This window comes from Filicampus tigris, chromosome 1 (genome assembly GCF_054856515.1).
Source record: "Filicampus tigris isolate MCC_2025a chromosome 1, RoL_Ftig_1.0, whole genome shotgun sequence".
NCBI classification, from domain to species: Eukaryota; Metazoa; Chordata; class Actinopteri; order Syngnathiformes; family Syngnathidae; genus Filicampus; species Filicampus tigris.
The window spans coordinates 20,526,463-20,554,211 of NC_141217.1; the positions used below are offsets into that span (position 1 = coordinate 20,526,463).

General features: G+C 41.7%; 1 protein-coding gene across 4 annotated transcripts in view; it reads left to right on the forward strand.

Annotated features, from left to right (window-relative positions):
- Positions 1-27,279, forward strand: part of LOC147153206 (uncharacterized) — a 33,783-nt gene extending 6,504 nt beyond the window's left edge. For 3 of the 4 annotated variants that reach the window (XM_086025685.1, XM_086025695.1, XM_086025700.1), the window contains 10 exons: positions 132-294; positions 7,046-7,157; positions 10,578-10,668; positions 11,655-11,741; positions 16,696-16,848; positions 19,428-19,557; positions 19,638-19,670; positions 19,761-19,858; positions 20,469-20,552; positions 24,876-27,279. In XM_086025685.1, coding sequence (XP_085881811.1) covers positions 132-294; positions 7,046-7,157; positions 10,578-10,668; positions 11,655-11,741; positions 16,696-16,848; positions 19,428-19,557; positions 19,638-19,670; positions 19,761-19,858; positions 20,469-20,552; positions 24,876-24,977 — 1,053 coding nt within the window. In that variant the 3' untranslated portion in view covers positions 24,978-27,279. Of the gene's footprint in view, positions 1-131; positions 295-7,045; positions 7,158-10,577; positions 10,669-11,654; positions 11,767-16,695; positions 16,849-19,427; positions 19,558-19,637; positions 19,671-19,760; positions 19,859-20,468; positions 20,553-24,875 lie in introns of those variants that run through there. The other variant, XR_015086146.1, reaches the window with a different exon arrangement.
- The last annotated feature ends 470 nt before the right edge of the window (positions 27,280-27,749 follow it).

Here is a 27,749-nt window from a genome sequence, read left to right on the forward strand (position 1 = left end):
CACAACACCTAACATGTCAATTGTACCCCAATTGATTAGGTGGATTATTTCTACAATAGTGATGAATTAACCATGTAATCTAGTTCATTAGTTGTGTCAGTTTCCCCTATTAATTTGTTGTTCCTCTGCAGATTGTGAAATCAGTTTGGGGGAAAGGAAGCCAGCAAAGGGTGGAGGTGGACACAGGGCGCTTGTACATGCAATTTTCGGTGAAAAATGTGGGGTCATTTGGAGCACCGGAACCCAGCAGTACACAACACATCATGCTCAACCAGAAGATTGCACACAACTTCAGTGAGTAACCACACATAATTATCATTATTGTGCCTCAAAAAGCTGGTTTTGTCGCAGACTCTGAAAAACGTCTGCAATAGTTACAAAAACAGGTACGTCAGATTCACTCAATACTAAATGGTGTTTAATGTTCACAAAGTTTTTAAATTGCATTGGTCAACAAAGGCACATTTAAAACTCTTTTTGTGAAAGCTGCCTGTTTTGAGGGGCTGTAATAGAAATTAGCCATCGTTTACCCCGCCTCCCACTGCTGTATGGTGTTCCCATGCTGGTACCACATTGTATTACCATGACAACAGGGATGGCTAATGGCTACATGTGCTCAAGCCCCGAGTCTGAAGAAAGAAAAGGGAGTGCGAAGCATACCCAAGCCCTCATGTGCAGTTCTGAAAAAATGTGACGATTCCCTTAACGTTTTTGTAAATATTATATATGTTTTCATGGGACAACAATAAAAAATGACACTTTGTTACAATGTAAAGTAGTCAGTTTACAGCTTGTACAACCGATTAAATTTAACTCAACACACAGCCAATAATGTCTAAATTCCTGCCAGCAAAAATGAGTAAACCCTGATGTGATAATGTCTTAAATGATCCCAATTAGCCATTTTATTTTATTTGTTAGTGTTACAAGATCTCAATTGTCAATAGAGAGCAGTGTGCTAAATGTATTGTGTTATCGCTTTCATACATTGTCACTGAAAGTTTAGTTTGGCAAAGAACTCTCTAAAGCCTGTATCTCACTGAGCGGCGCAGGTTTGCAAGTGTCCGCGCACGTAGCGAATGTTGTTTTTTCGGCAGGGTTCGTTCAGTGTCACAAACGGTCGCAAAGACCTTCACGGCTCAGCTTCAGAAAACAGGTCAGCCGTGATTGGTTGTTACCTGAGCCCTGAGCAGTTATGAGTCATTTTCAGTCGACAGAAGTGACAAAATGGCCGCCCCCAGAGATGGCTAAAAACAGGTGGATTAACTCATATTCCACAAACACAATATTAATCAGAATGCCTTGTTTCAACTAGTGGGCTTGTATAGAACATATTCTTGAAAAAAATATATTTGGGTTCCCTTTCCCTTTAAGAGGTTCGGCAACATCCTGAAACGCAAAGGGTGATTTCTTCAGTATTGTCATTACAAGTGAGGGATATCCCAAAAAATGCTGGTTTTGTGAAGCACTGCATATTCACTCATGGATTAACACGCTGCCAAACCTGTCAATTTGTTTACAGATGTGTGTATCTGTATGTGGCATGCAGTGCACACATCACCAAAGACAAATACATATGCGCCGATTATCACGAGTTGACGCTAACTAACACGTACATACAGAAACACAACTCTGCTCAGCTTTTGACTTGAAATGGTAGTAGTTCTAGGTAAAGTTTAAATGAGTGTAAAGTCATAGTCAAATTTCAACAGATTTCTGATTGACACACTTCGTGAGATAGTCGACTCGCCAAAATTCCATCACTAGAGTGTGACACCTTTTTTTTTTTTTTTTTTTTTTGAAGCGGATACACACTGTTCCTCACTTTGTCCTGCAGGGTGCAGTGTATCACCAGTGTTACCAGCTGCTGTAGGACTGGCCAGAAGTGGGCCATATTGTTTTTCCTCTTCAAAAGCTTTTCTCTTCTGATTAACTGATGGTGCGCTGCTTGTATATTTCAAGAGCACAGTCAAGGGAGAGCATTGCACAAGCTTCCCTCATCAAGGCCTCCAAGTGGCTCAGGCGCAGGGATCCAGCGGTGGGCGGCGGCCTGCTAAATGGAATCAGTGTGATGTGCAGGCGGGCAACATAATTAGAGTCCACATATTTATGAAATATGGATTCAGAATGTGCTAGATAGCTGTGATTCCCTGTGGGACAGAGAATACCTCAGAACTCCGCTCGTCTCTGGCAAAGGCCTGAAAATGTTGCTCCGATAAGCTGTCCATGTAAACGCAAAATGATAGACACATATCATATTTTGTTCAATCTTTCAGTGGTGTTCATGAAAGCAAAATGGAAGAAAGTGATTATTTTTCTTTTTGCAGATGTAAAAAGGCACACAAACTCCTCCAGGAGTCAACTTTCATTAATGCAAATATGGGTGGAAAAAAAACAGTTTTTAATAGGAGTTTTTCCCTCTCCGCCCTTTGTGGTCTCTTGGCATCCCCCCCTACCGCACACACACGCACCTGCACACGCAGAGTGCATTTATTTGCATGTTTATAAAATAGAAGTCAGCATTGCTGCTGTTTATTCTTCTTATTTCTCTCATTTGTCATTTTCAACCATACCACTTATTCATCAACACAAGCAGCATGCGTGTACGTGCGTGTGTGTGTGAGAGTCCATGTGTGTGAACAAACATGTTGGAGCCGCTGGAGTCTTTCCTGTGCCAACGCAGAGATGTTAATTTAGTGCACAAATCATTTGCTCGCTATAATTGCATCAAGCCCATGACCCGCTGACACCAGCAAACTTTTGCTTTCTCTTTCAGTAGTTTTTGTTGTTTGGGGGTAGTGTGGGTTTGGGTTGGTGGGTGTTACTCCCTCCCTCCCCAGTTTCCTCTTTAGCAGGTATAATACAATATATTTATAGGGTTTAAGTCTGGAGATTGACTTAGCTAGTGTAGCTTGGTTCCCAAGAATGAATTCCTTTGTTGTTTTAGTGTGTGTGGGGGCGTGTGTGCGTGTGTGTGTTTAAATGTCATCTTTTCATTTTGACTTTGGGTGGAAAATTTGAAGATGCTGATAATTGTTTTATTTATTTTTTATTTGTCATTTGTCTCATTTTAGAAAAGCATTGTGCAATGCCTACAAGTAAGATCCACACATTTTGTGGCATGTACACAACCGTCATGGATTTTAAATGAAATGAGTCCATCTGTCCATTAAGATGTGCTTTAATTGTAGACTTCCAGCTTTGATTTAAGGGTATTTACATTCAAATCAGGTGAACCGTGCAGGAATTACAACAATTTAAACAACAGCAACAATGCAAGCAACAATGAATGCTTGCCACTTATTGAGGGACCAAAAGTAATGGGTCAAATCAACAATCATAAAGTCTGATTCCATGGAATGTATAAACATCACCAGACATTGGCTTTCATTCCCTTCAGTTTTCATTTTTGTAGTTGTAGTTTTTTTTCCCTTTTTTTCCCCAGATTTTATTCCCTTCAGATTTCATTCATTCATTCACTTCAGTTTTGTCTTCAGCAAGTAAAATGCCATTGGATTCAGGTCAAGTGACTGACTGGGCCATTCCATGACATCCACTTCTTTGCCTTCAAATACTCTTTGGTTGCTGTTACAGTATGCTTCGGGTCATTGTTCATCTTCACTGTGAAGCACCGTCCAATGAGTTGTGAAGCATGTGTCAGAGCAGTTAATACTCTTCATCCAGCTGCTTTTGTTAGCAGTCACATCATCAATAAATACAAGGGGAACAGTTCTATTGGCAACCACACATGCCCATGTCACGACTCGAGCATCATCATGCTTCATTGATGTGGTGGTACAGTACTGCATTGGACTCCCCCCCACCCGCAGTTGAAGTCCCCGGAAATCAAGTGCAAAAAGAAGCTAACAAAACCACTACTTTTTGATTGGGAAAATTGTTGGGCGTTTCGGTGGTTGAATGGTAGGTACAGCCGCTTTACAATTCAGAGGTTGTGGGTTCAAATCCGAGCTCTGGGTAATCTGGCTTCCTCCCTCATTCCCAAGACACGTAAGTTAATTAAAGCCTCAAAACTGTCGGTGACTGTGAATCTAAGTACAAACAGTGATTGATTGGCGTTCAGTTCAGGGTGCACCCTGCCTCTCACCCAAAGTCAGCTGCCATAGGTTCCGGCACACCCGCGACCCCAGTGAGGTTACGCTGTACATAGAGTGGATGGATATTGTTATTCTTATGTGCTGTTACTGTCCAATTTGTTTCTGTAAAACTGGAATTTCTCCATTGCAGGACTAAGAAATATTGAATATATTCGAAATGTAAACGTATACTTTCATTTTAAAGTTTATTTCCACTGTGTTGTAACCAAAAACCAAATGTTGTTTTACATTGTGGAAAATTGACCCCCTTTGAAGCTTAAAGCTTAATATAATACTTTAATACTTACTTGAACAGTTCCGTCCGACACTGTTTCTTGCTGAAATGTGCCCCAGGATACCTACTGGTGTGTTTTGAGTCCACATGGATTTCATCTCAATGAACAGAAATTAATATCCAATAGAAACAACATGCAAGAGTGTTTGAATATGTATTTACCTTAAGAGCTGCTTAGGTATGCTCCCTAATTAATAGCAGCCACTAAAGAGTCTATGGTTAAGCGAGGTCGGTCGAGTGTTGTTTAACACTCGAGTTCTCACTTCAAAAGAATGCATTGCTCTCTTTTTTTTCTCTTTTAAAAAAGCGGAATCCATCAAAAATTCATGATATTTGTTTATGACTTCTCAGCAATGGACGTGGCCGGGCTTCATCAGGGCAATACAAGAGACGTTCAAGTGAAAGATCTAAGGTCAAGCACAATCTATTCTGAGTGGTTAAGATCAAAAAACGTTTTACCAACCTGAATTAATGGAAATAAATTGAAATAATCTGTTGCAGGGTCAGGCCAAACTGTCACTATCGTAAAACCTCATAAAAAATTCAACATTTTAGCATGCTTCACAGCGATAGTCGCGTGAAACAAGGTAATAATTGTTAATATTAAAGATAAAAACAAAGCATTGATAAAGCGGAGGTCAACCCAAATATATATTTTTTCAAGGCCCACTAGTTGAAACAAGGCATTCTGATAAATATTGCATATGTGGAATAACAGTTAATCCACCTGTTTTTAGCCATCTCAGGAGGCGGCCATTTTGTCACTTCTGTCGATTGAAAATGACATCACAGATGCTCAGGGCTCGGGTAACGACCAATCACGGCTCATCTGTTTTCTGAAGCTGAGCCGTGAATGATCGTTGCCTGATCCCTGAGCATCTGTGATGTCATTTTCAATCGACAGAAGTTACAAAATGGCCGCATCTGAGATGGCTAAAAACGGGTGGATTTTGCTTCTTAACTCATATTCCACAAACACAATATTGATCACAATGTGTGTTTTCAACTAGTGGGTCTGGATAGAACATATTCTTGAAAAAAACATGTTTGGGTTGACTTCCGCTTTAACTTTAGATGCCACTCTGTTAACACATTCTGTATCACATCCTGTGCATATTTTCCCTGTCTTCTTTTGTTGTTGTTCTTTAAACGCCCCTTGTTGAAACTAATCCTTCTTTTGGAATACGTTGCAAAAAATCCAGAAAAAGCCAAAGGAAAAACAAACCACACAGACACACAGGGCAGTCTGGCTGTGCACATGGGTGACGTTTTGTTTCTTTTGGTACTTTTGCAGATGAGCACAGTTAAAAATGTTTGCACCATTGTGGGCGTGAACACAGCCGACTAGCTTCCTGGCCAATAGAAACAGCTCTTCTTATTCCTTTTAAATTAATTGCAGGAGAAGCGCACAGCCTGCCTGGCAGACTGTGAAGCAGAACTGAATCACTGGGGTTGGTGCAGGAGATTGAAGTGTAAAGTACCTTTATAAGGAACTTCAAGCAGACCTCCATGATTTAAAGTTGGCCAGGGGCGATCACAGATCACTGCTGAGAAGTGGGCCTTCCAATCCGATAGCTCGTGTCCGTGTACCCCCAACCCATAACTGTGTTGCGGCCAACAAGGGTGATTTTTAAACATAATAGCGGATTCATTCATGTAGTCAATGAATTAATTCCTGCAATACATCATAGGGTACAATGCACACTGTTGTCATATTTATGAATGAAATACTGTACAATGACATTCACCACACATAATAGCAAAGCTCACAATCTGTTTGCCTGCACCTGGATCAAATCCACCAAAATCGCAGTATACCACCTCCTTCCAGATGGTCTAAAGTTTAGTCTCCTTTCAGCCACCAAATAGTCAAGTGCGCCGGTGGCATGTAAAATAAAACGTCCTCGGTTCGCCAGGAATGCCCAGCATGGCACAGCTCAATCTGCCTGGTTCTAAAACGCACTAAAACGTCTACGAAAGTAGAACCCATAAGGGTTTGATGTTCTCTTTACTGAACTGAAGTACCCTGAGGTCGTGATGGACAAATGAAGCTTCATGAAGCACTTGTGATCATTTTTGACTCTTGGTTTAGAGATGCAATGGAAGATTTAATAAATTTCCACTGCACGATCCTTTATCTTTAATCAAGAGCGCCATCTAGGAGACTATAAAATATCACAAGTGCTTCATGAAGCTTCATTTTCCCATCACAACCCTGAGGTCATCCTTGGCGTCATAAAATTAGACGTTTTGTATAATATATAATTATACATGTATTTTTTTTAATTATTTGATCAATTTGTTTGCTTAATTAAAAAAAAGAATAAATATTTACTGATGAGTCCCGATTCCCATGCTTCACATTTTTGCTGGTGACAGACAGCAAAAATGTGATTTCCTTGTCTGAGGTGTCACATTTTACATTTGCATAAAAACTCTTGAAGCAGTCGATTCTCACACGCTGCTGCTTTCGAATTTTGTGTAAAAACAAAACAAATCGACCTGATGTAGCAAATGTGTGTGTTTTCCCCGAGGTGTTTGGGATGAAGTGAGGCGTAATTAGGCTGCAGACTTTTTCATTCGAGTCATTCCTTTACAGGATAAGATAAAACAAAAAACAGCTGAGCTCACGCTGCCGACTCTCTTGTTCTTGCAGACATTTTCCTCAAAAGTTTTGCGGTGCAGCCTGCAGAGCTGAAGGACAAACTGTTCATCATTAACGAGGAGGACGGAGGCTTGTCTGACGAGCACATCACCTCTCTGAGGAGGTACGACTTTTTCAGCCCTCAACTTGCTCATTTGTATTCCTTCCTCGCCAAGACGAGAGGCGAGTCGATCTTTGTGCCCGAGTCAGCGAGCAGGGGAAGCGGCGCAATTCACCCTTTGGCCTTCACTGGTGTCCTATTTCAACTTCAAGAGGAAATTAATGCTATCATTGTGACACCGAGGCTATGGAAACTAGTGAGAGGCATGATAAGTTGTTTTTTTAATATTAGCTGACCAAGAATTTACTGATCATGTGGAATTCGAGCTAGCTGTTGTTGGGTTTAACAAGATAGGTGTAGTACTATGCAGAGGGCACAATTAGTTCAGGCTCAACAAGGTTGCTAACTAAAAAGGGTGCTGATTAAAACTCATTCACTGCCATTGACGAATTGACTTGTCTTTTCACAGTCCAGCCATTCGATCCTGCAGGAACCTATTTATATTTTTTTCAAAACGTCAGGGTAAAAGAAGGTCTGAAAATGTCTGGCAGTGAATTCATAGTGAGTTCGTATGTGTGAAAGTCAACCTCTTGGATCAAACATCATCCTTTGGTCAGCTCCCAAATGCTACCATAGGAAAAAAAACATCAACATTGATTACACAGGAGGGTAAATGCTCATGTTTGGCTAGACTGCAAGTATGTTTTACTGGTTTACTGGCTGCTTGTCTATCACTGGGCGATAGATTATTTTCATATGATGTCACTCACTTTCAGCACCTAGATTTACATCCGCGACCTGTATTCGCCAATGGAAGATGTAAACAAATGACTAATTGAAGGTGAAGTGAGACAACTTTTTTTTTAATGATAGACCTAAGCCCTATTAATTGAAATTCAGAGGTGCGCATCAGTGCAGCAGTTTGTCTGCTCCCGGTGACAAGAGCATGATTAATTTTGTATTTAACAAACGTGGCAAGGTTTATGATATATTGTAACAGATGTCAGTCCAACTTTCTGACGATTAATCGACTGGGCCTAAATGCAACACTGGCTTCGTTCGGTGAAGATTACTTGTATTGTTAAAGCGGAAGTCAACCCAAGCTTATTTTTTTCAAGAATATGTTCCCAGCAGGCCCACTAGTTGAAACACAGCATTCTGATTAATTTAGCGTTTGTGGAATATAAGTTAAGTAGCAAAATGCACTTGTTTTTAGCCATCTGTGGGGGTGGCCATTTTGTCTTCTGTCGACTGAAAATGACATCACAATGACCAATCACAGCTGACCTGTTCTCTGAATCTGAGCCGTGATTGGTCGTTGTGAGCAGTTGTGATGTCATTTTCAGTCGACAGAAGACAAAATGGCCGCCCCCCGAGATGGCTAAAAACGAGTGGATTAACACTTATTCCACAAACGCAATATTTATCAGAATGCCCTGTTTCAACTAGTGGGCTTGCATAAAAGATATTCTTGAAAAAAATATGTTTGCGTTGACTTCCGCCCATATCGAGTTTAACCAACAGAGGCCCCATCGGCAGTCAAAGCTCAGTATGACAGCGGCAATCACGTCGCGCGAGCCAACGTTTCCTTTTCTGCATTCTCAGGGTTCTCATAAGAGCAGATGGCAAAACCTTTTACCAGAGCAGTGTGGTAATGAAATTTTTATCCCTGGATATTTGTGGAGATGGAAACTATTGACATGCCCTCTGGAAGGTCACGGTAAAAGTGGCTTCTTACTTGCAGATAACTGACTGGATTTGGATGCTGACCCCCCTGGAGGGCACCCACTGATCTAATGTACTGTGGAGGGGAAGGATTTTATTTATTCTATGAAAACATAATATATATTTTAATGCGCCACTGCGTGTGCCTCAGGAATACAATCTTAAAAAGAAGCTCTCCCAACAGGTGCTGCAATATTAATGTCCGGTGGCGCTCCGGAGGCACGAGGCGGCCTCATGAAAAAGTCAACGCATTTGGTTTGGAGTTCAGAAGCCGAGCAAATGACAGAAAGAGGAAGTCGGACCGCACACGAGCGAGGCTCACGTCAGTGCAGGCACTGAACGGCTTTCCGACGAGCATCCGATTCAAACGCAAAAGGGCAGACTGGCATAAAAGGGTCAACATGGAGACGTACCTTGAGGTCCAGAAGTATTAAACTGTGACAGAGGTCTTTGGTTTTTGCCTTTATACACCACCACAATGGATTTGAATTACAAGTCAGAAGATGTGATTGAAGTGTGGGCTCTCAGCTTTAATTTGATAGATCACCGTGAGTGAAAAACAGGCGGTATTGAGATCAGGCCAATGAATTCAAGTTCTGAGGCAGTTGCAGAGTATTTCGGTGTCTTTATCAATCTTTCTTTCTCTCAGCAGTCACAGCACAGATAAACAATAACGACATAGTGATTTGCATGATGTTAAATACTTCCGATCCCCTGAAGCTCATGAGAATGGCTCAAATTACTGTAGAGCAAATGCCATATTTTCATTCTTAAACGAAAGTTTAAAGGCTACACTTGAGTCATATCGCATTTGGGCTCTACTTTGGGTGTCTCTTTTCACATGCGCCAGCACATGTGACAATTTGCCATCTGAGAGTCGGTCTACACTTATACACGTCCTCAGACCACGTTCAACTTTTGGCTTACAGTATACGGCTGGTCTAATGAGATTTTGGTGAATTTGATCAACACGCAGGCAGACAGATATGCCAGCTCCGCGGATATGTGTGGTGGATGTCATCGTATTTAATTCATAAATATGACAACATCAGACATCAAACACTCATGCCACTTAGGGTGATATTAAGCCCCTCGTCATGTGTTTTCCCTACTTTACCCTTGACAAGGACTTGTCCTTTTTGTTTCAAGCATGCTAATGATATCCAGTACAAGAGCTGTGTCGAAAATGTATTTCATGGATGTTCCATTTTCATTGTGGCCAGCATCCACATTCCCGGTGAACTTTCATAACATAATGTCTAAACACTTCTGTCTTATTTGAAGGATTATTTGGCTGTGCAACATTTGTATTCACGTACTTGGTTTGAAGTTGAAATGTCAATGCTTGTGCATTAAACAGGAATTGAAATGCAGCACAGAAAAGCAGATCTCTTTACAGGACAAACAAGCACATTTGCTCACTTAAGTCCAAATGAATGCCACCGCCTCACTAAAAAGCAGCAGAAACGTGTGCCTTCTTCGAGCCGAGACGGATGGTACTAATAAAAATGAATAATTAAAAGGAAAAGAATGTTAAATTGGCGTATCGTCCTCGTTTAGCTATTAAGATCCTAGAATAGCATTTAAAAGGTGGCGCATTCAACAAAACCTTGGCAGTGGTCTGCGTTCAGTGCGAGATGTCAATTAACATATTGGCACTGCTCAATGCTTTCAACTTGACAAGAACAACCTTTTGCAGATGTGAGTGCCAGATTCTGCATCCAACTAAGGCTGATGATGTGTTTTCAAATCTGACAGGTATGTTCCCACTGTGGAGGATGTGGAGATGTATAAATCCTACAAAGGACCTGTGAGTGAGCTGCATATTGTGGACCAGTACATGCTGGAGGTAGACAGTTTACCTTCCCAAATTGTGATCCCCACCTTAAGATTTAACATGCGTGGCCCCATTTCAATAACATTATTCTCACTCTGTCAAGACGCCTTCTTATGAAACATCCACTTAACACCCGTCAGCCATCTGACCTGTGTGTGTGTGTGCGTGTATTTCTATGTGTGTGCTCGGTCAAAAGAGATAAAAAGCACAAACAGCCCACAACGGCTTTCAGGACGGTAGGCTCGAGAAGGATTTAACATGCAAGGCGAGGCCATCATCGCCTGTGCAACACAACCAGTCTTCTGTGCAAGCGACTGTTACCTGTGACAAGCCGCAAGCACTCGGCCGGAATAAAATATCCCCCAATCGCTGTTTGCTGTGTGTGGCAAGCTAAAGCCCAAATTGGAATATTGCACAATGCTAGCTAGTAGATTTTTAAAATGAAAACAAGGTGATATTGCTCGCAAGAACATATGTGTAATTTTGATAGACGTTGAATAGCAGGCTTGCTTTTTGTGGATTTTAAGTATGCATTTACATGACGACAACCTGTTAAATATGGTAACTTTTTAATTTGTTTTAAAAATGAAGAAAATCACATCGATGACAAAACAAACCCTGTTTGACACATAACACTGTAATGTGCATGCCAGGCCACTAGTTGGTGATGTTACTTTGTAAACAGACAATGATATCCTTCGCCTAGTAAAGAACAAAAACAGTACTGCTTGCTTCTGAAATTAGTATTTTGCTTTAATGACAAAATGTCCCCTTTCCTATTTGTTTGCTTTTCCGGACAGCTAAATATATACTCAACGCAAACAGTGTAGGAATAGCCTCACTAGGAATCTTAATGCTCACTGACTACTTGCCTGGCTTGCATGATTACAATAAGTTTTCACATCTTTTGGCAGGGGTCATTTTGACAATGTTGCCATCTGTATGTGAATTTTTTCTAGGTTATCATTTCAATGAAGTTCTTACTTGCTCTTTTGCAGATGTGCGACATTCCCTACCTGAGCACACAACTAGACCTGCTGCTCACCCTGAGAGAGCTTCCCATCAGCATGAGGGACCTGCAGCCTGTGAGTGCACTGACCCGGAAAAAAGGTCAAATCCTTGTTTTCATGTGTGTCGCATCCCTAAAAGCTCCCATCACACTAACTGCTATTAATGGAGCAAGAGCTCTTTGCCTGGCCTCTGAATCTTCATGGCTTTCCTTTTATTTGATTTGTAAGCCTTCCAAACAGAACGCACTTTAAGACGATTCTTGATTTGATGGAGCGCGGGGAAAAAGGATCTTAATCAAATCAAATTTGTTCTTTGTTCAGTAGGTGCTGCAAAGAATTCATAGAATGCAATTTAACTTCATTTAGGAAACTTCCAATTCTCTATGAAGACAAATGAATGAAGGGAGGTCCAAACAAAATAAGCAAATACAGTTTTTAGTGTTTTTGCTGGAGTGAGGATCAATATTTCATCATTAGTCAGTGTGACTCTCTTACACAGGATCATTGTTTATTGGCTTTAGGGACTGCAGGCTGTGAAGTTATTGAAGTCAGACAGCAACACCTCCTAGCTCTTCTTCTACTCTTTTATATTTCATTCTTCACAAACTTCTCTTTCATTTCAACTGTCTCACAATGAAGACAAACTGTGGCGCTGCATCAAACTCAACTAAAACAGAAAAACTACTTTGGTTAGCCTTTCTTTCTGCCTGCTTATAATTTAAAGGGGAAGTCAACCCAAACATTTTCTTTACAAGAATACCTGTGTGTTCTATGCAAGCCCACAAGTCGAAACAAGGCCTTCTGATTAATATTGCGTTTGTGGAATATGAGTTAAGCAGTGAAATCCAACCGGTTTTATCCATCTCAGGGGGCGGCGGCCATTTTGCTACTTGCTGTCGCGTGAAAATGACTTCACAGTTGCTCAGATAACGACCAACCGTGATTGGTTGATACCCGAGCCCTGAACTGTGATGACATTTTCAGTCGACAGCAAGTAGCCACTGAGATGGACAAAAACGAGTGGATTTTACTACTTAAAACAGACGTCAACCCAAAACGTATTTTTTTCAAGAAAATATTCCCAGCAGGCCCACTAGTTGAAATACGGCATTCTGATTTATTTTGCGTTTGTGGAATATAAGTTAAACAGCAAAATGCACTTGTTTTTAGCCATCTCCGGGGGCGGCCATTTTGTCACGTCTGTCGATTGAAAATGACATCACAACTGCTCAGGGCTCAGATAACGACCAATCATGGCTCGGGTTTCAGAAATCAGGTGAGCTGTGATTAGTCGTTACCTGAGCCCAAAGTATAAATATTGGTATTTGTATTTGTTACAAAGTTTCGTTTTACTCCAATATAGTTAAATTGCGCATTGGATTCCCCAACAATTAAATATGTGACACAAAACAGACTAAAGAAAATCCTGAAAAGTTGTTTTTCTCGTTGTTGTAAAACAGCATCTAATAAATTTGCCATGGATCCACAGGATCACAAGTGAATTAGAGGGCAAAACATGTCTCCCATTAAGGATGGGCGAGCTATCACTTGTTCAGTCCAAACACTTATTGGATGCAAAATGTTGGGCGTTTTCTACAAGATGACATCATTGACAAAAAAAAAGCAATGATGTCATAGCATTGGCTTAAAACACTTAATAACAGGATTGTTATGATATGCTGTGGATCAATGTCAAATTGTACTCCTCCTCTCTTTTTGCAATTGGTATTTTAGCATGGCAAGATGGATAGGATAGGTAAGGAGGAGCCTTCTAGTAGCGGCCATGGAGTCCGCTTAGTTACAACAATTACATGATGTCATAGTACTAAAAGAGTCCTGAGGTCACATGAAAAAAAAATGTACGGTTCCAAGTTGCAAATGGATCTGAAATACCTAATAAAGAAATAAATTCTTTATTAGAATTACATCACAGCATAGTGCCGCAAGCACCCTGACATGTCCATATATGCCACCTATTGGTTGTGAGCGGTGTAGTGATGCCATGACATTGTTAAACAAAGTACAGTATTTGTTATTCTGACTCGTTCAAGTTTGAGACACCACCTCCAAACTGAACTTGGAGCTCAGTTTGAAAAATGGTCAAATCACCCCCTGTGAGATTTTTCTCACCAGCTGGTGGAAGATTCAACTGTCAGGATCTGACTTCACATCCTGTTGTATGTGAGAGCGAGAGGGGGAAGAAGAGAGAGAAGAGAGAGGAGAGAGAGAGAGAGAAGAGAGGAGAGAGAGAGAGAGAGAGAGAGAGAGAGAGAGAGAGGAGAGAGAGATGAGAGAGAGAGGAGAGAGAGAGAGAGAGAGAGAGAGAGAGAGAGAGAGAGAGAGAGAGAGAAAGAGAGAGAGAGAGAGAGAGAGAGAGAGAGAGAGAGAGAGAGAGAGAGAGAGAGAGAGAACCGCACGTAGTGATTAGCAGAGATATGAATGAGTTGAACCATCAACTTCCCAAGATGTTCATGACTGATGGGAATTCAGGAATTTGAAGTGTTGATAATCAGGTGGCTCAGCAGGGCTTTGAATCAACCCAAACATCTTTTTTTTCAATAATATGTTCCCAGCAGGCCCACTAGTTGAAACGCGGCATTCTGATTAATAGTGCATTTGTGCAATATGAGTTAAGCAGCAAAATCCACCCGTTTTTAGCCATCTCAAGGGGCGGCCATTTTGTCACTTCTGTTGACTGAAAATTACATCACAACTACCCAGGGCTCAGGGAACGACCAATCACAGCTCACTTGTTTTCTAAAGCTGAGTCGTGTGTTCCACTCATTGCGGTAAAGGTGTGCTGCTGCATCATTTCTTGTCTTAATAATGAAAGCATTAATTATTCAAATTTATTGGTATAATGTAAATGCTAAAAAAATAGCTTTTTTTTTTTAACTTGCGCATGCGCTAGTCAATAGCCCGTGGAATTATGGGAAAGAAATGCTGAACAGAAAAGATGCACTGTAGGTATAATAATAGATCATAAAAATCAGAATAAACAATGTTTACTTATTTAAAGGGACGGTTGGCCATGTTTTTCACTAACAAGTTCATTTATATATTTTTTGAAAGAGTGAAAGTGAAAGTGAAGATGAAAAGAGTTGCCATTTTTCTATTTTATTAGGAATTAGGAAATAAGTGACTCCATGAATAACGCCTCTTGTGAATGAGGAGAATAGCCGCGCCCCCTACCGTTCTATCCTTGTTCGGCCGAAGTCACGGGAGAAACCGATTCCAAACTCTCCATTGGAAATCATTGTACTTTCAGTGCTTATAACGCCCAAAAACGGTGATCAATTGGCACCAAAATTTATGTGGACATCCTTACTAATGACCACTTCAACATAACAAAAGGATTAACCTCTCTGTGATTGATTTATGAGAATGAGGAAATGTGGAAGTAAGCATGAGCTACATAGATTTAGGCTGGGACCAGCGCACACTGCTTCTTTGCTTGAAAAAAACAAAAACAAAACAAACAAACAAAAAACATTGCTTCTTTGCTGATCACGGTTAGGACGAGCAAGGCATTTAACACCAGTCATGATATTTACAGAGAATGGGAATGGGAATGAGTGGACATGCACATTTATTTGGATGAGGAATGGCCACAGTTTTTCGACCGATAACACGCATACGGAACGTAACAGCCGAAACGGTATGTTCCGATGCGGCCAACCCCGGCTGTGCAGTCAGCCCTCCTCGCTGGAACTTTTTGTTTGCTGAACATTGACGCTTGCTGGCGGCTGCAAGCGGTGTCGGACACCGCACTCGACTGCTTGGGAGGCAGCCCCGCGGACATGAAGACCCAAAAAGGGGTGGGGAAATTTGTCTTAAACCTAATCACAAAAAAAAGTCCTTAAATCACTACAGAGTCTTTTGAGGTGGTAATTTTAGTATTGATGTAATTTTTACGTGCAAAACCTATATTATAAGGGGCAATGTTAAGCTCATCCAAGTATCCCTTTAACTTTCTAACGCACTGGAATAACGTGGGTGAAATGCTAAAAAAAAAAAAAAGAAAGCATTTATTGCTTGCAAGTTGTGGCATTATGGGAAAAATGCTAAGATTTTATGCATTTGGCCTAGAAGTACTTTTGAATGTACTTGGAAATACGTTTGAACGTACATGCAAATACTCAAAGCATGCAGGAGTTCTAGAATGTGTTACGTTTTCTCAAAAGATTTGGTGCTCTTCAGTGGATGGCTCAGCTCAGGACTTTAAAAAAGCATTAGACTGAAGCACTAAAGTGTTTCTGAATAAAAGGCCTTTCTTTTAGTATTGGTCAGTTGAAAAAAAATTGCCTCCGCGTTTCGGCCTTTGTAGGCCTTCGTCAGAACCACTTTGAGTGCGTCAGTCTCCTGTTTTTTTAAGTATTTGCAAATATGTTTGAATGTACATGAACATTGCTTTTGAACATATTTGAATATGTTGGAATGTACTTGCAAATATGTTTGAATGTACATGCACATACTTTCCAACATATTTAAATGCATTCGAACGTACTTTTGAGCATATTTGCCAATCAAAATGTTCACTCCACATTGGCAGTTCCACACTTCGATACGTCTCATAAACAGTATGTACATATGTAAGATGTTTCCCTTTTTTTTGTGTGTGTATAAAATAAGACAACATAAGCAAGCTCTGTGAACGGCAAGAATTCCCCCATCATCCATTTCTTCTCCTCCAAATAGCTCATTGGAAAAACCGAAACAGTCCTACTTTCACTTCCGCCTTGTGCTTGTTAAACCAGAGATTGTGTGTTTTTCCAGAGGGATATTAGGACTTGACACAATTACATACAAAATAATCATCTCGCCCAACAACTCAGGCCTGATTATTCATCTCATTGGGTCAAATGAGGTGGTGTTTGAATGTGAAAAAAAAAAAAAAAAAAAAAAAAAAAAAAAAACTCACTCTAGCCCACAGTTATTTTGGTCTTAATACTTACATTCAAAACATGTTTGTTTGGGGGAAAATTAATTCAAGCAAGAATAATAAACTCAGGCTGTGTTTGCCTTGCAGCTGATTGGTCAGAAGATTGCAATGTGCACAGAGCTGCACAGCTGCAGGTCATTCGTTTCCGTGCTGGACTACCTGCTGGCCATCGGCAATTACCTCAACGAGAACGCCGGAAAGGAAAAGGCCAAGGGATTCCGCCTCTCATCCTTAGCTAAAGTATGACTCCGCTGTTGGCTGACTTGAGTTGTGGCGCGGCGCTAATAAGATGGTGCTCATTGGCATACACGACAGGGTTTCTCCTCATTTTGACTGTGGGCCTTCCTGCTGTGGCCGCTTAAGATCATTCGCGTGTCTGACACTTACATTTTGACGAGTGATCGCTTTGTACTTCAAACTCACAAATGAAACGAGCATTTACACAGTGTAGGTCCTCGGCACAGGAATAGCACAGCGTACTAAATCAATACAAGCGTGTTAATAAAGGAATTTGTCGCACTGTAGCTTAGTGGAATAGACACTTGGCAAAAGTATTCACACTCTGTACCTAAGTACAGATACTTGGGTAAAAATACTCTTATGTAGAAGCACTGATCCTTTACTTAAAGGGGGAAATCAACCCAAACATATTTTTTTCAAGAATATCTTCCCAGCAGGCCCACTTGTTGAAACACGGCATTCTGATTAATATTGCATTTCTGGAATATGAGTTAAGCAGCAAAATCCACCTCTTTTTAGCCATCTCACGGCCATTTTGTCACGTCTGTCGATTGAAAATGACATCACAACTGCTCAGGGCTCAGATAACGACCAATCATGGCTCAGTTTCAGAAAACCGGTGAGCTGTGATTGGTCTTTACCTGATCCCTGAGCAACAGTGATGTCATTTTCAGTCGACAGAAGTGACAAAATGGCCGCCCCCAGAGATGGCTAAAAACGAGTGGATTAACTCTTATTTTGCAAACACAATATTCATCAGCATGCCTTGTTTCAACTGGTGGGCTTGCGTAGAACATATTCTGGAAAAAAATATGTTAGGGTTGACTTCCACTTTAAATAAAAATTAAAAAGTACTGATTAATATACTTAATATTCAATGAATATACTTAACATAAAGTACAATACCCATTTCGATAACTTGGCACAACAAGGAAAAACTGCATGCTAAATACTATGTTGTTGATATCCCGTCAGGGGTCGCCACAGCGAATCAAGTGCACGCTCGATTCGCATCATTGATTTGGCAAAGCATTTTACGCCGCATGCCCTTCCTGACACAACCCTATTAGCAGGGCACACACACAGACACCATCACTGAGCAGGAATCGACGCAGACAACTCGGGCGCGTGTACCACTACACTATCAGTGACTCTGCATGCTAAATACTATATGTACCGTCTGTAATAGCAAATCATAAATAAGCTTACCGTATGTCGTACTACGAAATAGCATATCAGCAGAACAATATCAATAATGCTTACTGATAACACAGCAGTAGCACATCGGACACAACAATATACTGTAACTACCAACAGAATAGCATCGTGTTGCTGAGCATGAAGTAGAAAGCGTTGCACAAACATCTTTTGCCATATCATTTATGAAAAAAGTACAGCACATGAAATCATCGCATATAGGAATAGGAATTAATGGTACAAAACGTAATAGCCGTAGCATAGCGATACCACATACCATAGCATGATTGAACTTAGCCTTTGTGGAGCCCGTTGTGGCATTGTAGGTCTCAACAGCAAAGCAAACACATAGCCACATCAACAATACAGTATCCACTAGCATAGAATAGTATGGCACAAATGAGCTTATTGCATTATCGCATGAAGTAGTATAGCGCATAACATAACAGCAGAGTTGTAAGGCGTGGAATGTAACAACTGACGCCTTTTGGCCTGCTTGACACGCTGAGGAAGTGAAATCCACGCGCGGTATTGAGCATAACTGCGTTTCTGGTAAAAGTCGAAATTGCTTTGAACTCTTGTAGCGGTTGGACATAGGTGCAACTGTTCTGAATTTAATTTGAACTCCTGTCGTGCGCAAGTGTCCCCACCGGGAGTTTTTAAGGGCCCGTGCGCTGGGCTCACACCTAAAATGTCCTCGACGCGCTTTAATGAAGCCGAGGCCTTCCGTTCCCTTCTGAGGTGTGGTCTATTGAGCTATTAAATTGACATAGCCTGAGATAGACGCTCTTTAAATGAATGCCTGACTTGACTACTGTATACTGCAAGAAAAAGATTACTTTACACTCACTGGCCACTTCTTGCAAGATTTGCTGAGAGCTGTATGACTTCAGGGATATTGGACGTTCAGAAATTAGAATATATGTCTTTGTAAAGGCAAATGTCTTCTACTTGTATTACATCCCATTATGACATTTAGACGACATTGCTTCTCTTCGCAACACAAGCAGAGCTACAATCAGTGATGAATTATCAGCATATTCTTAACATAGCACAATTCCCTGACTTAATTTTCAACATATTGCTTGTTCACCTGTCTCAGTTGGTGGTTTGTTTTCATGAAGAAAATTCCATTTAAACCTTAGATAGATAAAAAGAGTTAAGAAAAATCCCCTTGTAGGAGTTGATTGAATACGTGCATTGACAGTCACTACTGACTGGCCTTCACATGTAGGAACTCTCAAGAATACTCAGGTGCACACACGCCCACACACACACACGCACACACACCCACACATATTCAACCTTCCCTGGATGTGATATATTTTTCAAACAAAGATGTCACTGTCATGTCATTGTTTGTATGTGCTGTCAATCCACAGCTGTCACAGCTTCGCGGTAGAGAGCGGACTTTCACCTTGCTCCATGCCCTTGTGGAGCAGATCATGTTGCATGAGCCAGACGTGGCCAACTTTACCAACGAGTTGGCGGAATGTGAAGCGGTCCCAGGAGGTATTGACGTGCTAATGTTTGGTCAAAGATGAAAGAAAAAATGTTGTTATGTGACATAACTTTCTGTGTATGTGCCTTAGCTTCTGTCAAAGGCCTAACCGCTGAGGTAGATGGTGAGTAGATCGGCATTTCATGAGGTTCCGAAGAGTGTTGGCCCCTAATGGCCCACAGCCTAATAATTGTGTCTATGTGTTTTCGGTTAGTCCTGAAAAATGAACTACAGAAAGTCATCCAGTATGGAAAAAGCGCCAAGAAGAGAAATGTTGTGGCACATCATGCACACTTCAGCAAAGACCTCAAGGTAAAATTAAAAACTGGTACTTCGAAGGTTATTATAGTCACTTTGTGAGTTGATTTGTAGCCACATGGTAAACAGTCATTGGCAGAGGCGAGTGACAAACCGCGTCACTAACCGCGTCCGTCAGTAACTTGCGGACGCCCGCTTTTCTGACAATTTTTTTGGGGTGACTGACAGACCAACGGACTACTGACGGACTAACCTGCAGGACTTAACTGACGGACGGACTGATGATTACAATTCAGTTTGTCATGAAAAATGACAAATGACGGACCCAAATTTTGTAAAAAGTTGTGTTAAAAGTCGACATGAAATAGTGAATCGGTAGGTTAGCAGGTTGGTGGTGAGTAGGTACGAGTAGGTAAGTGGCATGGAGATACAATATGTGGTTAGGTCAGTAGATGGCTCAATAACTATACCAAGGAAGAAAGTTTGTTTGCATGTGAGTCAGAAGTTAATTAGCAGAGTTTATCCACCAACCACTAGTCAGCTGTACGAACACGGCTTTTTAAAAAGACTGGAATTTTCCAAAGAAATAATTACAGGTAGTGATGAGCACAGACTGCCTGATTGAAAAGACACTTACCTGCACTCCAATGTCTTTATTCCCCAGGTGGCAGTGGAGAAATACAACGCAGATCTTTTGGCCTTGATGAAGTCTTGTGAGGAGATGAAAAAGCTCTACGCTAGCATTTTGGTAAACCCTGACTTCATACTTCTCAAGCTTCTTTTTATTGATGGCTTGTTTTATTCTCCTGTCGTGTCGAGTTTTTAAACATTTGTGCTATTATCATTACAAGTACAAAATGGAAAGTAGAATTGTCAAACATCCAAGCTTCATCTCTGGAGTCAAAAAAAAACAACAACAACAAAAAAAACAAGACAATGCAGTGGTGCTTTGACTTACGAGTTTAATATGTTGCGTGGCCACACTCAAATCACTTGTCTCTCAAATCAGCATTTCCCGTTGAAATGGTAAGATTTTATTGTCATGTAAAATACCTGCTTTGGCTCAATAATTTAGGTTGAGAAAGGCTGCCTTAGAGTAAGTAGTATGGGATCAACATTGCTTGGTGGCGGTCGTAAAGGATATTTCATTTTTCCTATCTCTCATCATCCGAGTAGCTTAAGTTCATAGTCTAAGGTTTTTGTGTTCGTTTTTACTCAAAGAACAAAGAAAAATCCCTCACATGGACTCTATCCATCTCTATTGAAAGCCCACACATGCTCACCGCTGGCTCTCAGTGCTGAGCTATGATGGAATGAACGCTATGGAATGAGCGCTAGGAGAGCAGACAATTGGGTTATAGGAAGCCAAAATTAGATTGCTCTGTTTCGCCACAGCTCGCACTCGAGTGAGCGACCAGAGACTGGAACGTGCGCAGCAAATATTCAGTCTCTGATGTTTTGTCTCTTCCGGTTAAAATCTTCCTCCTTAAGTCACAAATCCTAGTGACAGTATTTAGGAAGAAAGAAAGTTAGCAAGAAGGGTCCTGTCCCGCTTTATCCAGCAAATGGCACTTTTTTTTTTACATTTTAGCATCAACTGTTCTAATTGCTTTCGTGACTTCTAACACGTTTACAGAAAACTAGTAGCAGTAGCCTCCATTCGGTATCTTAGCCTTCACTGGGGACTAACCACACTTAACCCCGTTCTTAATACCGGCGCTATCACATCGCAATTATAGAAATCAATACTACACAAAAATGCAATATAACAGCGTGCAACCACATCGATGATCTGGAGGGATTCACAATCAATGTCTACTAACACGACAAAAGCATAACACATTTCAATAAAATACATTATTCTACATACACACATGCGGATTATTACATACAATACTCACAGAAGGTAGGGGATATTTGGCTTTCAGGTCAAATTTATGAAAAATATATATATAAATATATATAAGTTCACGCTACGGTGATATATCACAAAAGTAGGATGCACTGGTGATTTCCTCATCCCAAACAATTCATTGAAACAAAAGTTAGCAACAATGGTGGGTACACCACAACCAAAAAATGTCAACGTCTCAATCACTCGTCACGTGCCCTTGAGCATCAATTACAGCCTGACAACGACGTCTCATGCTGCTCACAAGTCGACCTATTGTCTGCCGAGGCGTGGCATCCCACTCTTCTGCAAGGGCAACCCTCAGGTTCATTGAGGTTCCGGGGCGCAGAGTTTCGAGCCCCCACTCGGCAACTCAGCCGATCGCACAGGTTTTCAATAGGATTCAAGTCTGGAGAAAGTGCGGGCCATTCCTTTTGAGGTTGACCAGTCTCCAACAGCCCTTCCCCGATGATGCGACCTCGATGAGCTGGAGCATTGTCGTCCATGAAGATGAAATTAGGCCGGTCTTGCTCGAGTAAGGGCACAATCACTGGGAGTAATGTTGTTATGCAGGTGGTACGGCCTTGTCACAAAGTGTAGGGCAGTTCTTTCGCCTCTCACCTCCCATAAACGTGCCTGGACTTGAGTTGAGGGAGTGGCATTCATCATCCAGTTTCTCAGGACATTGTTCACAACGTAGCAGTCATCAGCATGGGAAGTGGCCAAAGGACTCCCTCTGCTACATCTTTCTGTGACTCTTCCGGTCTCTCGGTATCTCTGTTGCAACCCGCTGATGACACTCCGTGACACTCAAAGCTCAGTGGCCACTTCCGTCTGAGAACGTCCGGTTTGAAGGATCATAATGGCAAGCTCCTGGTGATCCATTGTTAGATGTCGTCATGGTCTCGTGATGACGACTGTTAAAAAGACCGGCTCTAATTGGACCGGGACATTTATCGCTCGATTCAAGGATCAAACACCCGTTGTGAATTTTGCAGTTAAGCTCCTCGTTCGAGAACAGCAACTTGTGCAAAAAAGTACCCTTTTGACACAAAACCGGGTGCATGTGTCCATCATAATAGGAGGCACAAAAAAGTTTCAATGATCCACGCACAAAATGGAGCAGGAAGCAAGCCATTTTGGGCACATTTCAGGACTTGCCCAAATGAACGGCAGTCAGAAGCGGGTACGCTAAACTGATGGACATTGATAAATGGCCAAGCTTTTGCTTGCACCGTCAGATTTTGTCGGAGCATGATCATCATTTCAAGGATTCGTTATGACATGGCCCGTTCATCGCTTCTTGCAGCTTTAATTTCAATTTGATTAGCAAGTGCAATTATGTAGCCTTGGAAAATAGCGTATGGACTTGAAAGGTAGTCAAGGTAGTTGAGGTTAAATCAGAACACACCTCAACAGTCTACCATTGCAAAATTAGTGAATAAGTTTAAAAAAAAAAAAAAGTGTTTTTTTTCTTCTAGAATGTCTTTTTGTATTGTGTTGACCGGAGTGTAATGAAGTGCAGTGGAGTGGAGTGTGATTAAATGGAACAGTCCGAAATGGTTCAGGTTCTTCTTTGAAGGAAAGCAATTATTTTGAGACCATTGGAAGTTTTGAATCCGATCCAATGGCCATGACATGCGGAGTCTCTCGAGGACCAGTCTTTGGATCTTTTTGTTCAGTCTGTGATATATCAGAACACCAATGTTGATTATCGTGGCTATGCAGATGAAACACGGCTACTGTATGTTTAGCAGTGTCGCCAAATGACAGCAGTTCATTTCACGTGTTATGTCGCTGTCGAGATCAAATCAACAACCGGATGAATCAAAATTTCCTTCAGCTGAACCCAAACAAAACGGAGGTCATTTTTCTTTTTTTTTTTTGCAATAAAGATGCGGACGGCTGTCGGACTTACTGCCTTTACTTTCGAACCCAAAGACCCATTCTGCAATCTTGCAGTTGCCTTATGTATGCAATGTGCTATATAAGTAAAGCTGCCTTGCCTTGTAATGTGACATAACACAAAACCGCTGCAGGGCCATCGTGAGAGATGACGGCGGCTGACTGCTGCAGACCAGCCGTGGATCTGGAAAAAGACACATATGACTTAATAATATTAAGACTCACGAGGGCAAAGAATGCTTAATGATGACCTTGACTAGTTGAGATGTTCAATGTATAAAACATTGTGGCTGCTTGTAAAATGTTTGAGGCGAGGAACAGGGGTGGAAGTGCAGAGAGACCCTTTGGAATGTGACACGCTGTAAGCATGTCAAACTTATGTTTGTGGTTCATGACCGATTCACGTCAAACTTTATATGAACACATAAATTAAGTTTAATATGTCAATTCGTGGCGACGCGGTAGTCGACTGGTTAGCGCGTCCGCCTCACAGTTCAGAGGTCGTGGGTTCGATCCCGGCCCCGGCCTCCCCGTGTGGAGTTTGCATGTTCTCCCCGTGCCTGCGTGGGTTTTTTCCGGGTACTCCGGTTTTCTCCCACATTCCAAAAACATGCATGGTAACTTGCTTGGACTCTAAATTGCCCCTAGGTGTGATTGTGTGTGCAGATGTTTGTCTCTGTGCGCCCTGCGATTGGCTGGCATCCAATTCAGGGTGTCCCCCGCCCACTGCCCGAAGACAGCTGGGATAGGCTGCGGCACGCCCCGCGACCCTTGTGAGGATAAGCGGTGTAGATAATGGATGGTTGAATGGATGTCAATTTGTGAGAGCTGAGGAAGAAAACAGGAGATGAAATGTGTGTCATGGTATTTTCCCATTTGTTCAAATGGCTTCAAAAAGCAACTCCCACGCTGGCAGCGGCACTTGCACCAGCATGCGGCACGTTGATTAGGCCACTTAACCCCCATCAACCTTTGAAAAGTTTGAAAATCGGTGTTGCTGACCCCGAACCGTCCAGTTGCGTATTAAGTAAGCTATCCATGTCCAAGTCAGAGTTAAAGTACACCAGCGGAGCAGGTGGCATGCGGCAGCACTTTATGAGGTCATTAATTCCAACGGCCAGTGTTAAGAACAAACATGCGCCGCCCAGGTATGGCTGCACTAATTAGGCTAAACGGCACTCGCTAATTGTAAAGTAATTGCGCTGGCTCCAAGGATGTGCGCGTGTGCGTGCTCCCAAGCAAGTAACCATGTGTGCGTTTTCCTCTTCCTGCAAGGTGAAGTTTGGAGAGGCGGCCGACCAGGACTCTCAGGAGCTCTTCGGCTTCATCTGTCAGTTCATCCACGACTTCAAGAGGGCCCGCGCTGATATTATGTAGGTGGCGACGGACATTAGAATTTATTCACTGACACGACAAGAATATAAACTCTGTGGTTTCTACTCCTGTTTTCCACAATTTTAAATCCACTGTGTTAGATTGAGCAATCATCATCCAACAAAACCATTTTCTCAAAGGAAATAATGGAAATCGAAAAAATGTGTTTCAAAGTATAAAACCTTGACGAACTATACAAGCAAGGTTGGAATTAACATGACAGCAGAGTGCAAGTGTACAAAGACATTACGACTTGGAATGAGGATGCGATTCACATCACAATAAGATTGAATACATCTCAATTTTCTGTGTGCATCTATTCTTCTTGGTGACAAAAAAAAACAAAAACATTACATTGAGTGTCATATTTGTGCCATTGTGATTTTGGAATAATGCCATAGTGACTCAAATGGGGAAAAATGAATCCCTGCATCCTTTGTCCAGATTCTCAACTGAATATGTCTTCTTTCTTGACCCATGCACCATCCGTTTTATATTCTAAATGTAACCTTGCATAACGTCCTATTAGTATTTATTATGTTACTATGTCAATATGACTAAAAAGTAAACTAGCAAGTTTAGGACTTATATTACTCACTACACACTACTTAGGGCTGGAATGGCCATCTGTCATAGAGGGCAGATGCCCAGTGGGCCGGTGACTTTTGGGGCCGGTGCGGTGCTGTTTAATTATTATTTTCCTCCATTTTCCCCCAAAACGGCCAACCCACTATTTAGAGAGAGCAGCCCATTAATCCTTTTACAATACAGTGGTACCTCTACTTAAGAAATTTCTTCCAGAACCAATTAATTTTGTAAGTAGAAAAATTTGTAAGTAGAGACGCGTTTTCGATGTAAATGCCCTAATCCGTTCCAAGCCCCCCAACATTCAGACATCAATGTTTTATAAAGCATAGAAATGCATCAAAACTAACTAACTAACAAATACATGTTACAATTGCATCATAAATGAGAGTTGTGCATAATATAGAAAAACAAAGAATAGAGTAAAGAATAAAAATGATGGTCGTTTACCTTTTAATTGCTGTCCTCATCGCTTTTTGCCCTCTTTGGTTCACGTTCTCTCTCAGAAGTGCTTTTTGTAAACAACTGATTTAATAATGTGACTGTTGATACATTACGGTCATATTCTTTGGCGAGATCAACCAAACGCATCGCCCTTTCATACTTTTCTATTGTCTCTTGCTTTGTTTGTGTGAACAATATAAACGATTTTCCCTTTTTTTTTCTTTTCCTCGTCTCTAATTCACGTCAAACTATCGGAACACCTCATGGCCCGAGGGGCGCTGCATAGACATATCGATCACATATCTATCTACCTACCTGTCTATCTGCACACGTAGACACATACGGCAGATGTTCCTCTTAGCCAATGGGATGCCAGGAAGATGCTAGGCTAGCCAATGGCAGAGCAGCTATGAGTATGTCGCGTTCAGGAAACTCTAAAAAACTACTGTATTTTTACCTTTCGTATCTTAAAATTTCTTTCGGAACAAGAGGCAATATTTTCCTGTTGAGGCGTTTCGTAACGTGAAAATTTCGTTTGAAGCGACATTCGTAAGTAGAGGTACGACTGTACGGACAGCAAAAAGTACCGATCAACATCAGTGACAGAGGTACATTGTAGCCAGTGTTGGTCAGGAGTCATTTCTGAATAAAGGGGTCTCAGGTCGTGTCTTGACGGCTGTGCTAGTTTGTGAATTATTTTTAGTGGAAAAAGAAATGACACAAAAAGAAAAGACGTAGGGCTCTGTTGCGCCATGACTGTTTTCCTTTTGGATTCCCACCGCGCTTCTTCTCCGCCCCGTCACGCTTTCCGATTGGCTGTGCGTCACTGTCAACTGGCTGCGTTCTCAAGAACAGCACACACAGTGCGGACTCGGGCCCAAAAAAATCCAACATGTCGAATATCCCCGATTTGAGGTCGGACGTCCTTCCGGGCGGCCGAGATCAGGCTGAGCACACCGCACACGACAGGATTATGTGCTGAGATGATCCTTGAGGCCATTACGAGAGTCGGCCCCGGACTACGATTGTCGGGAGGGGAGATTCGGGCCTGAAATCGGACCGGTTATCCTGCCGTGTGAATCAGGCTTTGGCAGGCATGTGAAAACAAACGTTTGACATGTTTTGGGTATCATACTATGTGTTTGGTGGCCATTTTGCACTTCAGGAAAGGGGGGCAGTCACCTCCCAGAACCAGTAGTCAGCGTTGTGGGCTGTGGTTAAATAGATTGTCTCAGGAGTCGCTTTGTATGAATAAATACTGTATGTTCCCTATAAACATTTTATTTGGAGTCATTTCTTTCTTTGGCATCTGACTTTGTCTGATCTACTGTGTGACGATGTGGTGCCCTCTGCTCCAAGTTACCAATGGAGACCAGTTGAGTGGGTACAAATAAAGAGCATTCTTGCTCTGATGTTGCATGACCTGCTCGCTAGCTAAATAGCAGCAAAGAGGGTCAGTGCCACACGAAATCAAGCAGGTGTTGTAAAGAAATCGCTGGATTAATAAAAAAAAAAAAAATACAACAATCAAAGTTTATATCAGCATGGAGGAGCTACGGGTAAGATTTCATATTTTACCCGTGCGTGTACGAAGAGCTCCAGTGTGAGCTAACGGAGGAAGGATGTGGAGGATTGTTAGCTTGTTTCAGTAAAGTGCACCTGAGCATTACATCTGGCGTGCCCGAGATAAGCCAGCCGCACACCGAGCGGTGTGACTGAACTAGACTGAACTGGACAATTGCGAAT